At 57.0% G+C, this 13,798-nt stretch overlaps 1 protein-coding gene across 1 annotated transcript in view; it reads right to left on the minus strand.

Annotated features, from left to right (window-relative positions):
- Positions 1-539: 539 nt before the first annotated feature.
- Positions 540-13,798, minus strand: part of Chid1 (chitinase domain containing 1) — a 56,219-nt gene continuing 42,960 nt past the window's right edge. The window contains exons 9-13 of the mRNA XM_090347120.1: positions 10,043-10,144; positions 9,470-9,625; positions 1,389-1,469; positions 1,109-1,151; positions 540-712 (exon numbers count right to left, since the gene is read on the minus strand). Coding sequence (XP_090203246.1) covers positions 614-712; positions 1,109-1,151; positions 1,389-1,469; positions 9,470-9,625; positions 10,043-10,144 — 481 coding nt within the window. The 3' untranslated portion in view covers positions 540-613. The remainder of the gene's footprint in view (positions 713-1,108; positions 1,152-1,388; positions 1,470-9,469; positions 9,626-10,042; positions 10,145-13,798) is intronic.

Genomic DNA, 13,798 nt, shown 5'->3' on the forward strand with positions numbered 1-13,798 from the left:
GTGTCCTGCCACAGGGCACAGAGTTAGAAAAGTGGCTGAAAACACCAGACCTGGACCACGCTTGTACCTCGGGGTGGGGGGACCCTGCCCTCAAGGACAGTGGTCTGGGGGTTCAGGTCAGGTGAGCATCTCCCAGGATGTGGAGGAGCAGGAGTTGGGGGTGTGGGAACAGGAGGGCGGGGCCAGGCTCAGCTAAGGGCACCCACCTTGGGGGCTGCACCTTTGTGGTGATGCTGCCTACCCTGCCTAGGCCCTGTGGGGACACGTGTGAGAGCCTGCTACAGGTGACAACCCTGGCAGTGACCTTGGTATGAGGGGCAGCGCCTTCGTGACGCCGGGAGAGCTTTTCTGGGTTCCTGGGTGTGTGCAGATCTGTCATTGTCCAGGTTTTTCAGACCCGCTCCTGCCCAGGCCTGCTGGGGCAGCTGCGGGGCCTGAGCTTGAGGGGGGCCTGCCCCCCACAGGCAGCAGGGAGGGACAGGAGGGATAGGCACCGTGTGTACATGCCCCTGCCCCCAGGCCCCAGCAGACACGTCACAGTAAACACAGCTCTGTATTTCACCAGTCGTTGCACGTGTGAGTCCACCGTGTCCAGGGGAGAGCCCTGCCCAGCCTAGAGCAGGTCGTAGAAGTAGTCCAGCCCTTGGCCCAGCTCCCAGATGGAGACCCCAACGCCCAGCTCCCTGGCCAGCTCCAGGCGTACCTGTAGAGACTGTGGACACAGACAGAGGGGTGGGCACCTGCCCCCTTCCCACATGGAGCTAGAGGCCACGCACCTCACAGGGAGGTGCAGGCTGGACTCCCACGGCAGAGACCCAGGCAATACCACCTGGTGCCTGACCAACGCCTCTGCCCCCCTCAACCAACCACAGCCAGCAGTGCCTGACCAACGCCTCTGCCCCCCTCAACCAACCACGGCCAGCAGTGCCTGACCAACGCCTCTGCCCCCCTCAACCAACCACGGCCAGCAGTGCCTGACCAACGCCTCTGCCCCCCTCAACCAACCACGGCCAGCAGTGCCTGACCAACGCCTCTGCCCCCCATCCCCCACACCACGGCTGCCTACCCCCCGCGCCCCGACAGGGCCAGCAGCCAGTGAGGCTCATACCTTCAGAGTTGGGTAGAACACCAGGTGCCTCCCCCCTCGGCTCCTGCGGGGTAAGAGGGCCATTTGCCACCACTGCAGGCTGGGCAGGACGTGGGGGCCGTCCACCCTCCCCCAGGCTGGGCAGGACGTGGGGGCCGTCCACCCTCCCCCAGGCTGGGCAGGACGTGGGGGCCGTCCGTCCACCCTCCCCAGGCTGGGGCTAGGATCCATGCAGAAGCTGGAGGGGCGCTGGTCCTGCACTTCCCCACAGCCTGGAGAGCTGCGTGCACATGTCACTTACTTCTTATACTCAAAGAAGTGTTCTGCAGCCTGGCTGTCCCAAACCACGCGGGGCTTGTGGTCCTTCAGCATCTGGATGTACCTGGAGAGAGCAGGGTGAGCTGTGGAGTGGACGGGGACCCTCGGCCTCCTGCACACAGGCGTGCAGGGTGGCTCTCAAGTCGGGGGCATCACAGAAGGGAAGCCAGTGAGCTTTCTGTTCTCAAGGCCAGTGCTCCACCACCCGAGCCCCAGCTTGGTAGTTAATTGGACATACGTCTTGGTACGTTCCTGCTCAGGCTGGCTTTGAACTGTGATCCTCAGGTCTCAGGCTCCTGAGTAGTTAGGACGGCAGGCGTGACTAAGGCACCATCGGTGCCCAGCATGCCACGGGAATAGTGTGGTATAACAGTTCTGTCATCCTCCAAAGACTCCTAAGACCCGAGACCGGAGGGGTCAGGAGATCCACTCAGAGCCAGGCGCGGTGGCTCGCGCCTGTCACCCTAGCTACTCTGGAGGCTGAGATCTGAGGATCACGGTTCAAAGCTAGCCCAGGCTCTAAAGTCCAGGAGACTCTTATCTCCATTAACTACTAGAAAACCGGAAGTGGCACTCTGGCTCTAGGGAAAGGGTGGTAGCCTTGAGCTGAAGAGCTCAGGGACAGCGCCCAGGCCCAGAGTTCAAGCCCCAAGACTGACAAAAACAAACAAAACACCACTTAGACATGCCACAGACTCAGCCTCAGAGACAGAGGGCATTCTCCGGCCTTCCGTTTTAGAAAAGGCCCCACAAGAGGAAAAGCAGGATGGATGGGAACGTGGAGAGTGTGGCCTGGAACCCAGGGAGTCCAGAAAGGCAACCGCAGGACCCACAAGTCAGCAATGGCTCCTCGCCAGGAAATGACTGCCCTGGGGTCCTGGGGGCACCCGGGGTGGTCTAGCCAGCTGCCCACTACAGGGCCCTGGCTCTGTGCATGGCTGACAGATGGTAGAAGCGTGGCTCTCCTTCCACTTTCAGCAGTGTCTGGGCCCTGTGCTGGAGGCTGAGGTGGGGAGGAGGCTGCAGCACTCTTGCTGAAAGGACAACTGCGTCCCCAAAGAGCCGGAAGGGCCTGGAAGGGCGCTCATGACGCCGCCCTGCGCTGCCCTCAGCCACTGCTGCTGCCGAGGACCTTGGCAGACACAGTAACTGGTACTCAAGGGCTGCATCCTGGCAAGCTAGGACTGGGGAATATCTGCACCCCTTCCCTCCCTGCCCCCTGCAGAGGCAGCTGACCCCAAGAACCCACCCTTGTCCCGGAGGAGTGGCATGCCCTATCCCTCAGGCTTGTCTCCACATCACTCTTCTGGATTTACCTACATCAGCAGTATTAGGCAAGGATACTTGACTGATCTAGAGGCCAATGGGGGTTCTGCCTGAACCCCCAAGTGGGCTCCCCCATGGAGTATCACTAAGAACCAGTGGGTTGTCAGCAGGTGAGCTCTGAACCCTGGGAGGAAACAGGAATGGGGCTCCCCCTGGAGGCCAGCACTGGGGCTGGAGAGGCATGGTGAGACCTCCACCTCTGGGCAAGCAGGCTGGTGTGAGGGTCTCCCCCAAACCTGCCCTGCCAACAGGAAAAGCTTGGCCAGACACTCGAGGCCCAGCAGGTTAGAATGACCTCACGCTGAGCCTGATGTGAGACTCCTGGGTCCCAGGCCTGCAGGAGGGGACCCAGCAGTGTCCCAGCAGCACTAACCCTGGCCCACTGTGGGTGTGCCTGGGTCTCAGCAGGTCAACAGGGCCAGTCAGGCTCAGGGCCAGGCCTTGTTAAGATACCAAAGGGATGGGTGTGGAGAATCAACCCCCCCCCCACACACACATCAGTGGTCATCAGGTGGGCCTGGAACTTTGGCGAGAAGGGGCAGAGACTGGAGCTGGAGTTGGCTGAAGCTCTTTGGTGACAGTGAGGCAGGGGGCAGTAAGCTCTGGAGTGGCTATGGGGTTTTTCATGCTGTTTTTCTGAGCATTCATGTGATTTTTTCAGTAAAAGTGTTACAAGGATGATGAGAGGAAGAAAACACCGGGCGCTGCGGGCTCACGCCTGTCATCCTAGCTGCTCTGGAGGCTGAGATCTGAGGATCAAGGTTCAAAGCCAGCCCAGGCACAAAAGGACCTGGGACTCTTCTCAGTGGGGCTTGGCTCAAGGGTAGGGTGGTGGCCTTGAGCTGAAGAGCTCTGGGACAGCGCTCAGGCTGAGTTCAAGCCCCATGACACATGAAAAACAAGCCAGAAGTGACACTGGCTCAAAGCGACACAGTGCTAGCCTTGGGCCCTGAATTCCTGTCCTGCTGTCTACCTCATGGATGTCACCAGGGGAGGTGACACACTTGATGGAGGGAAGGCACAGGGAGCAGCGTTGCTGAGCTGCACAGGGTGTCCACCTGCTCTGCCAGGCTGTGAAAAGAGATTCCAGTGAGGAATGGCAGTCTGGTGCCGACAGCAGAAGGAGAGGGCAGAGGAGAAGGTTGGCTTTAAGCTGACATGTCGAGAGCTGGGGTGATGGGGCACAGATAAGGGCACAGATGAACTTCCAGAAAATGAGGCAGTGAGAAACATCACAGGACAGTAAGGACAGAAGGCCTGGCTGGCCCTGTCTTGTAGGGCTGGTGCTGCTTAGAGAGGCTCGCGCCTACAGGCCTAGCTAATCAGGAGGCTAAGACACTGCTAGCTCTATCAGGAAAGTGCACGGGACTTTTTTTTTTTATTGGTTGTGAGGACTTGAACTCTGGGCCTGGGCGCAGTCCCTGGGCTCTTCAGCTCAAGGCTAGTGCACTACCACGTGGGCCACAGGGCCACTTCCGGTTTTCTGGTGGTTCATTGGACATAAGAATCTCACAGGCGGGGTGTGGTGGCTCTTAACCTCTAGAAATGGGAAGTGGGGCTTGGCTCCAGGGTAGGGCAGTAGCCTTGAGCTGAAGAGTTCAGGGACAGCGCCCAGGCCAAGTTCAAGTCCCATGACCCCCTGCCCCCCCACAAAAGTCATAGGTGTTAGTGCCTGGGCTGCCTTTGAAGCAGCATCCTCAGATCTCATCCTGAGTAGCCAGGATCACAGGCTTGAGTCACCTTGCCCAGCTTTTTTTTTTAAACCAGGCCTGGGGCTTGAACTTGGGGCCTAGGTGCTATCCCTGAACTGCTTTTGCTCAAAGCTAGTACCCTACCACTTTAGCCACAGCACCACTTCCAACTTTTTCTGTGTGGTCCTGAGGAATTGAACCCAGGGCTTCATGCATGCTAGACAGGCACTCTACCACTAGGCCACACTCCTAGCTGCATGAGACGCTTCCACTAAGCACCAGAAAAGCTCAGAGTGGAGCTACGGCTCAAATGTAGAGCTAGCCTTGAGCAAAAAAGCCCAGAGACACTGTGTTCAAGCCCCAGGACTGACAACACAAAAAATAAAACAGGGTTTGACTTAGGTGGACGGTCAGCCCAGGGGAAGGGTGAGGAACAGGTTTGAGGCGGGTCCATCGTCAGCCACGGCTCTCAGTGGCTGAACTTGGCCAGGAGGAGACTCTAGGGCTGTAAGCCGAGGGGCACTGAGACAGCAGGAGCTGCATCTGCTCAGAAAGGACCCCACACAGGCCTGAACCGAGAATCTCTCTAGGAAAGGCTGTGTCCAGCTGCCAGGCACCTGGTCTGTGGGCAGCAGGGCCTGTGTGGCATTCTGGCTGTGTCTCTCTCACCGAAGGAGCAGTGTCAGGCCAGGCCGGTACCGAAGTGGGGACACACCCTCCACACCTTCCGAGGTGAGCATCCTTGAGATGGGAATGGGCCCTGGCGGTGGGCACTGGCTCTGCAGTCATGAGAACAGACGTGAGAATAAGCCTCACTGGCTACACCCTACTCCGGCATCACAAGTAATAACTGCTGAGCTGGCATCAGTGCCAGGGCCCTGACAGGGCAAAGTCGAGTGGAAGTTACTGAATGCTTTCTTTGACCTCCCTAAAGTGGGGCTGAGTCCTGGCTGGGGTCGATCCCGTGTCTCGACCCCTCTGTCGCCTGGGCCCCGGGGCCATTCGTATGAGGGAGGGCCCTTCTCCACTGGACAAAGCCGCAGTTCTAACAGCCACAAAGCTGGGAGGCAGTGGGCAGCCCATGCTCATATGAACGCGTGTGCGTTTCTCCTCATGAACCTTCATAAAGCCAATCTAGACGCATGAGGGCAGGGTGCTGAGGGTCCAGGAGGCGCTCGGTTTGGCCTGGGCAGGGATACAGACTGCCACAAACCCTACTACACCAGCCTGGGCAGTGCACGCCGAGTCATCTCGGAACCCTGAGGGTGTGCTACCATCTAAGCCTATCTCCCCAACTTACAGATGGCAGGACGTGCCTGTCTGTGCACACACGTGTGCGTGCAGATGCGCGCATCTGTGTACATGTGTGTATGCATGTGCATTAGGGCTTGAACTCAGGACTTCACACCTTTTTTTTTTTGCCAGTCCTGGGCTTGAGTTCAGGGCCTGAGCACTGTCCTTGGACTTTCTCAAGGCTAGAGCTCTACCACTTGAGCCTCAGCACCACTTCCGGCTTTTTTCTATGTATGTGGTACCAAGGAATCGAACCCGGGTCTTTGTGCATGCTAGGCAAGCACTCTACCACGAGCCAAATGCCTGGCCTCACACCTTTTTTTTCTTTTTTGGTCAGTCCTGGCCTGAGCACTGTCTCTGAGCTCTTTTGCTCAAGGCTAGTACTCTGCTACTTTGAGCCACATCTCCACTTCCCATTTTCTGGTGGTTAATAGAGATTAGAATGTCATAGACTGTCATGCCCAGGCTGGCTTGAACTATGACCCTCCAATCTCAGCTTCTTCAATCCTAGGATTACAGACGTGAGCCATCAGCTCGGCTTTTGCTTCCATTTTTCACTCAGGCTGATGTTCTAGTATTTGAGCACATCTCCATTTGCCTTTCTTTTTCTTTTTTTCTTTTTTTCTTTTTTTTGGTCAGTTCTGGGCTTGAGTTCAAGGCCTGAGCATTGTCCTTGGGCTTTCTCAAGGCTAGAGCTCTACCACTTGAGCCTCAGCACCACTTCTGGCTTTTTCTATGTCTATGGTATATATACATATACATAGAACTTAGTGGTAAAAGCCTCTAGGACTTTTTCCCTGGCCTGGCTTAGAACTATAATCCTTAGATCTTACCCTTCTGAGTAGTTAGGAGTACAGGCATGAAACAACAGCACCGGGCTTGGAAAAACCATCTTTAAAGAGGTGACTAGAGCTGGACATAGGTGGTTCATGTCTGTAACCTGAGTTACTGAGTAGGCTGAGATCTAAGGACTTTGGTTGAAAGCCAGCCCGGGAAGGAATGTCAGTGAGGCTCTTTTCTCCATTTAACTACCAAAAAGATGGAAATGGAGCTTTGAGTCAAAGTGGTAGAGTCCCGGGCTGGGAGTGTGGCCTAGCGGCAAAGTGCTCCTCTAACATGCACGAAGCCCTGGGTTCAATCCTCATACCACATACACAGAAAAAGCCACAAGTGGTGCTGTGGCTCAAGTGGCAGAGTGCTACCCTTGTGCAAAAGTGTCTAAGGACAGTGCTCAGGCCCTGAGTTCAAGCCCCAGGGCTGGAAAAAAAAAGTGGTAGTGCCTTAGCCTTATGCATAAAAGCTCTGCAACAGTGTCCACTCACGGAGCTGAAGCCCAGGACCAGCGCGCTCACACGCGCACGCACACGCGCGCACACACACATACATAAAGAAAAAGAAATAAAAGAAAAAGGTATTAAAGTTAAAATGAAGCTGTTAGAATAGAACCTGACCCAATAGGGCTGTGTTTTCACAAGAAGAGGTGATAGAGGTGAGGAAAGGCAAGTATTTATGTGCATACGCAAGCCTCTGGGTTGGGTGGGGGAGAAAGGGGGAAGGAAGGAGGGAGGGAGGGAGGGAGGGAGGGAGGGAGAGGGATAGAGGGACAGGGAGAGAGAGAGAGAGAAAAGAAAGAAAGAAGAAGAAGAAAGAAAGAAAGAAAGAAAGAAAGAAAGAAAGAAAGAAAGAAAGAAAGAAAGGTGCACAAAGAGAAACAAAGAATCACCACCAGGCCCAGGAGTGCGGCCCAGCGGTAGAGTGCTTGCCTAGCACGCATGAAGGCGAGGGTTCCATTCCTCAGCACCACTTACACAGAAAAAACACAGAAGTGCTGCTGTGGCTCAGGTGGTAGAGTGCTGGCTTTAAGAAAGCTCAAGGACAGTGCCCAGGCCTGAGTTCAAGGCCCAGGACTGGAAAACAACAACAACAAAGGAATAGCCACCTACAGAGGGAAAAGACATCTGCCTATGTGCAGGCCAAGGAGAGGCATCAGTAGCCAGCCCTTAAGGCCCTCTGCCCTGGACACTGCGGACTTCAGTTCAAGGAGATGATGTTCCCTGTGTGGTAGTGGAGATGATGTCCCCTGTGTGGAGGCAGAGATGATGTCCCCTGTGTGGAGGCAGAGAGGTCCCCGTGTGTGGAGGCAGAGAGGTTCCCTGTGTGGTGGCGGAGCTGTCCCCTGTGTGGTGGCGGAGATGTCCCCTGTGTGGTGGCTTGGCTACAGAACCCATACCCACCCACCATGAGGCACCTGTTCTGCGCGATGTCCTGGGCTAGGAAAGTTGGTCTGGAAGCTAGAGAGCGCCCCCTGCCCCTCCCCCCCCTGCTCCTGGACGTGTCCACAGCTGGCAGGGCCTAGGGCAATCCCTGGGAGGGGTTCCATCCAGCACTCCTGACACAGTGGGAGGGCAGAGGGGATGCCGCTCACAATCCCTGGAGGAGTCCTCACTCCAGAGAGGGTGTGTGGGAGAGGTTGCCCCAGCCATGGAAGGCAGGGGAGGGTGGCAGGCGGGGTGGGTGCTGAGTGCCCGTGTATGCTGCGGGGACACAGATCTCGCCCCAGCTGCCCCTCTGAACCTGTGTCCACCCAGGACGTCCCGGGGAGCAGGTGGCGCAGGGAGAGCCTCGCCCATCTTCACGTCTGGCTGGTGCCTCCAGCACCCAGGCACCCAGTACTGCCACAGGCTGACTCCTCAGCGCTTGGCTGGAAAACAGCAGGTGGCAGGCAGCAGGGATTCATCCCGTTCCTTCTCCTGTGACAGTCATGCCCTCTTCCTAGGCCTTTCCTAGCCTGTACCCTACCCACTCAGTTTGCGGGTCCAGATTCAATGACACAGAAAACCTAGCGCCAGGGGCTAGAAGTGCAGGAGCCAGACAAGAGCTGTGCCTGGGCTCAGGGGGTAGAGAAAGGTGAAAAAGAGAAACACATGGACCGGGAGTTTGGCCTACTGGTTAAAGTGCTTGCTAGCATGCATGAAGACCCGGGTTCGATTCCTCGGTACCACATATATAGAAAAAAGCCAGAAGTGGTGCTGAGGCTCAAGTGGTAGAGCTCCAGCCTTGAGAAAGTCCAAGGACAGTGCTCAGGCCCTGAGCTCAAGCCCAGGACTGGCAAAAAAAAAAAAAAAAAAAGAGAGAAACACAAAAATCCTTCCCATTTGCTAACAAACGTGAGTGCAGAGACCTAGAAGACCAAGACAAGAAGCAGCGAACAGCTCGAGCACAGCAGTGTGCATGGACGCTGGCCCAGGGGAGGTGACATGGGAAGAGGGAGGGTGCAGGGAGGAGGGGAGGGGACATTTTCAAGCACTGACTAAAACTGGGTTGTAGGCTTCTAACTGAGCACCTCCAGGAACAAAGTACAACCAAGGGGTCAGACCAGCACAGCCACACGACCAGAAAGGTTGAAGACCCCAGAGAGAAAAACAACGGCGGCAGCAGAGGAGCCGTTTCTAGCTGGCCTCATGTGCTGACCCGAGAAACCTGAGCCCAGGCCTGGCGCCCAGCTTCCAGGCTTAGAGTCAGCACCTGGGCCACCGTCCTTATCGATCCCACTGGTACTGTGTGGGCAGAGTAGACCCGCGGAGGGGGCCTGAAGGAGGGTGGCTCCTGATGCAGGACGGGTCTCCGCTCAGCCCCTACCTCTGACTCCACAGTCTATGAATCTAGGGGGACTCTCTCCACCGTCACCTCTTTCCCGCCCCTGGGGACTCATTACTGGAGACACTGTGAACTTGACTCCAAGGCCCCCGCTCACCTGGCCCCAATGACGGGCTCCCGGGCACCCTTGGAAGCTGCGTAGTCCATGCCGTAGAAGTTCAGTCCCAGAAGGATCTTGCTCCGCCATTCAGACTTGGGGTCCAGGACTTGGACGCAGGCTCGAACCCAGGAGAGTGGTGCGTTAGGACCAGGCCTGCAGGGGCAGCGGCAGGGGTATCTCAGCGGAAGGAAGAAGCCCTGTGAGTGACTAACTCTAGTCCTCTAAGCGATCCACTCGGGCCTGCTCCTCTCTGCTGCTAAGACTGAAAGAACCCCAAACAACCGCTCTAAAGAGTGCTGTTAGCACAAGTGCCTGGGCCACTCCACAGGGGCTGGGGCGTGTGCAACCCCTCCCCCTCCAAGGGGGCAGGCGGCATCTGAGGCCCAGGGGTAGGTGCCCGCGGGTGGATTCCTGGTCCAGGTAGCCCCTCTCCTCACTAGGACCACCTCTCCCGAGCACAGGGCAGGGACAGCACCGCCCGTTTCTCCCAGGCAACATTGCAGGCCCAGAGAAGGTGACCGCTTGTCTGTGCTGAGACACAGAGCCCGCGGGGCCTGCTGCGACACTCACTGCTGCGACGTTGAGTAGTCATAGGTCATCAGGCTGAAGCCATCCAGCACAGGGGCCAGCTGCCCAAACTCCTTGTGTGTGAACATGCCCAGCTGGTCGGTCCTGTGAGGAGATAAGCACATCCACCTGAGGTGCCACACGAGGCCCACTGGGCCCTCCCTGCTCTCTAGGCCCCGTGCATTCCGCCAGAGGGCGCGTGAGGGCGCGCCAGCCAGCTTCACAGTGGCCCTTGATGCCGAGAGGCAACACCCTTCTTCTCAGGGCCCCCACTCTCCCTTGAGGGGCCCACTGACCCCACCCACAGAACTCAGCCAAACCCTGGACCCTCTGTTCCCCTTCTCAGAGGGGAGCAGGAGGTGTCCATGTGCAAACCAAGACCCAGCGGGTCACCCTGTGGGAGCCACAGGGACAGCCATCTCAGAGCGCTGTGGCAGGACCCTCCCGAGACCGTGACTTCCACGCCCTGCCCCTGTACCCTCCAGGAAGAGCTTGCACATGGCAAAGGCTCCCCAATGATGGGTGCTCCTTCAGGAACCTCAACTGCTCTCTAGCCAGGTCTGCCTTCCAGGATTCCACGGCCCATGAAGGAAGTCAGAGGCCATGGCTGAGGAGCTGGGGGTGCATATCCAATAATTCTTCTTAGTCCACCTTGTGTGACTTCCAGGGGCACTGGGTCACTGCTACCTGCCTTGAGAATTGTTAGCTGGGAGGGGCTACACAGAGAGGGAGAGAAATGCTTTGAGGGGAACTGGTAGCAATGGGGAAACCAGCTGATGGCCAGAGCTCAAGTTAAGGACAACAGAAACAGGAGAACAGGAGCAGGCCGGGCGCTGCCAGCTCACGCCTGTCATCCTAGCTACTCAGGAGGCTGAGATCAAGGCTCAAAGCCAGCCCAGGCACCAAAGGACCTGAGACTCTTTTTTTTTTTTTTTTTTTTTTGCCAGTCCTGGGCTTGAGCTCAGGGCCTGAGCACTGTCCTTGGATTTCTCTCAAGGCTAGAGCTCTACCACTTGAGCCTCAGCACCACTTCCGGCTTTTTCTAAGTATGTAGTACCAAGGAATTGAACCTGGGTCTTCGTGCATGCTAGGCAAGCACTCTACCACTAGGCCACACTCCCGGCCCAGGACCTGAGACTCTTATCTCCAGTTAACCTCTAGAAAAGGGAAAGTGGAGCTTGGCTCAAGGATAGGGCAGTAGCCTTGAGTTGAAGAGCTCAGGGGCAGCGCCCAGGCTGAGTTCAAGACCCATGATGCACCAAAAAAACCCAAAAAACAAAAAAACAGGGGCAGGAAGAGGAGGCTCAGGGCAGGAAGAGGAGGAAGAGAAGGCTCAGGGCAGGAGAGGCTTGGCAGCCTCAGGTGGTCTTGCTCATCTTATAAACAAGGACTTCTGGTTTGGGGGCTTGAACTTTAAGGACCTGGGTGTTGGCTCCACTTCCAGCTTTCTAGTGGTTAATAAGAGATAAGCATCTCGGGGCTGGGAGTTTGGCCTAGTGGTTAAAGTGCTTGCCTAGCATGCACGAAGACCCGGGTTCAATTCCTCGGTACCACAGATATAGAAAAAGCCGGAAGTGGTGCTGAGGCTCAAGTGGCAGAGCTCTAGCCTTGAGAAAGTCCAAGGACAGTGCTCAGGCCCTGAGCCCAAGGCCAGGACTGGCAAAAAAAAAAGAGAGAGATAAGCATGTCATGGACTTTACCGGTCAGGCTGTCCTGAACCTCAATTCTCAGATCCCAGCCTCTTGAGTAGCTAGGATTACAGGCATGAGCCACCGCGCCCAGTTGTAAACTTTCTTTTATGCAAACCAATTCCTTCCTTCCTTTTTTGGCAGTCATGGGGCTTGAACTCAGGGCCTAGGCACTGTCCCTGAGGTTTTGTTCACGGCTAGCACTCTACCATTTGGGGGTCACAATGCTACTTCCTGTTTCTAGTGGTTAATTGGAGATGAGTCTCTGGGACTCAGGCTGGCTTCAAGCCTTGATCCTCGGATCTCAGCCTCTGGAGTAGCTAGGATTATGGGCGTGACTCACCAGTGCCCAGCTATTTTAAAGCTTTCTTATTCTACAGAAGACAGATCTAAAGCAAATAGTGATGTGTGCTATCTCTGGCGGTTAGTGTGGCACGGGTGTTTTCTACAGTGTCTTTGATTCCTACCTGTCTTTTTCTCTGGCAGGAAAACCTCACACTAGGGAGCTCTGGGTTCTTCCTGAAGGCCAGCGAGTGAGTGCTGTGGCCTACCGGGACCAGCAGATCCACAGCCTGGCTGTCTGTCTACCTTGCACAACGCCTGGGCGACTGAGGGAGTTTCTCACTTCCCAGCCCTTTAGCCCTGGTCTCCTTGCTCTGTCAGCTGTAGAGCAGCTCTATCAGAATGTTTACTGAGGCTGCTGCTCTGCGTGTGTCCCTCCACTGCAGAGGACAACCATGTGACCTCAGGAGTAGAGCTCGAGGTCAGCGGGCAGCTCGGGGTCCGCTGGGGACCAGACCCCTGCCTCCCTTTGGTGAATCCATGTGGTGACTGGAGGCTGCCCCACCCCTGCTGGAGCTGCGTCCTGCCCCGTGCAGCCCTCGGGAGGTGAGTGAGGAGCACGGGGAGGGTGGTGCTGGTGTGGCTCTGCAGTGCTCCTCAGCCAGGGCTGCGGGAGGACTACAGGGCATAAAACCAACTCCCATGGAGCAGGGCCAGCACAGGTCTGTGTGCTGGCAGTCTAAGATGCCTCAGTCCAAATGCACATGCGCGGCACATCTGGCAGTGCCCAGGCTCTCCACCCAGCTCCAGGTCTTGCTTCCCGAGAGCCCCTCCACAAGGCTGGGTCTTGCGCCCAGCCACTGTCTACAGCCTCGCCCTCTGCTGCTTCCCGCAGCATGTCAGTGAAGGGCTGTGGTCATCCCCGGCCCACTCTCCGGCTGGGAGCTCAGGAGCAGAGAGTGCTCCGGAAAGCTGCTCCCACCCCGAGTCCGGGCCAAGCCCCGGGGCAGCCCCACACGACCTCCCGAGACACAGGGTGTCCGTGATCTTCACACAGCCGCAGCATCCGGACCAGCCAGAGAACCAGGAGGCCCGGGAGTGCGAGCCCCGGGGAGGCGGCAGGGCCCCGGTCAGGCTGCTCTGCGAGGCGTGCCTGCAGCCCCCTGCCACCTTCCACCCCAGGCCCGTGAGGCTGCAGGTCAGCTAGGGCCTGTTCTCCCTGCTGTCCCCTCACCCTCCCAGACGCGCGGCGGTCACCCCGAAGATGAAGCTTGGAACAACACAGGCACAAGCCAGGGAAAAGGCAACTTAGCCCCAGACCTGGACCTCCTCACTGGCAAGGGGGAAGAGGAAGCCACTGGGCTGCCAGGAGACACCAAGGCAGAACTGCTCAGCTCTCCACCTGCCCAGCTGTGGATCAGCTCACAGGCACAGTAATGGTGTGTGTGTGTGCATGTGTGCATGTGCATATATGCATATGTGTGTCTATGTGTGTGCACGTGTATGTATGTGTGTATGTGTATGTGCGTGTATATATATGTGTGCATCTATGTGTGTGTGAGGGGGGTGAGGGATCCCTGGGCTTCCAGGTGACCTGGCATGGCGTTGGGGCGGGAGGCCCTCTGTATCAGCCTTCGACAGGCCTTCTTCTTTTGCACTGAGCAAAACACCCAGGACAAATGCCACTGTCCCACTACACACACGTGCTGTCCACATTAGCACACTACCTGCGGGGCTACCCCGGGAGAGGGGCTGCCCGCCCAGTGGTCAGTCAGAGCCAATTCCCATG

The sequence above is a fragment of the Megascapheus bottae genome, chromosome 16 (genome assembly GCF_031878675.1).
Source record: "Megascapheus bottae isolate mThoBot1 chromosome 16, mThoBot2.hap1, whole genome shotgun sequence".
Classification (NCBI taxonomy): Eukaryota; Metazoa; Chordata; class Mammalia; order Rodentia; family Geomyidae; genus Megascapheus; species Megascapheus bottae.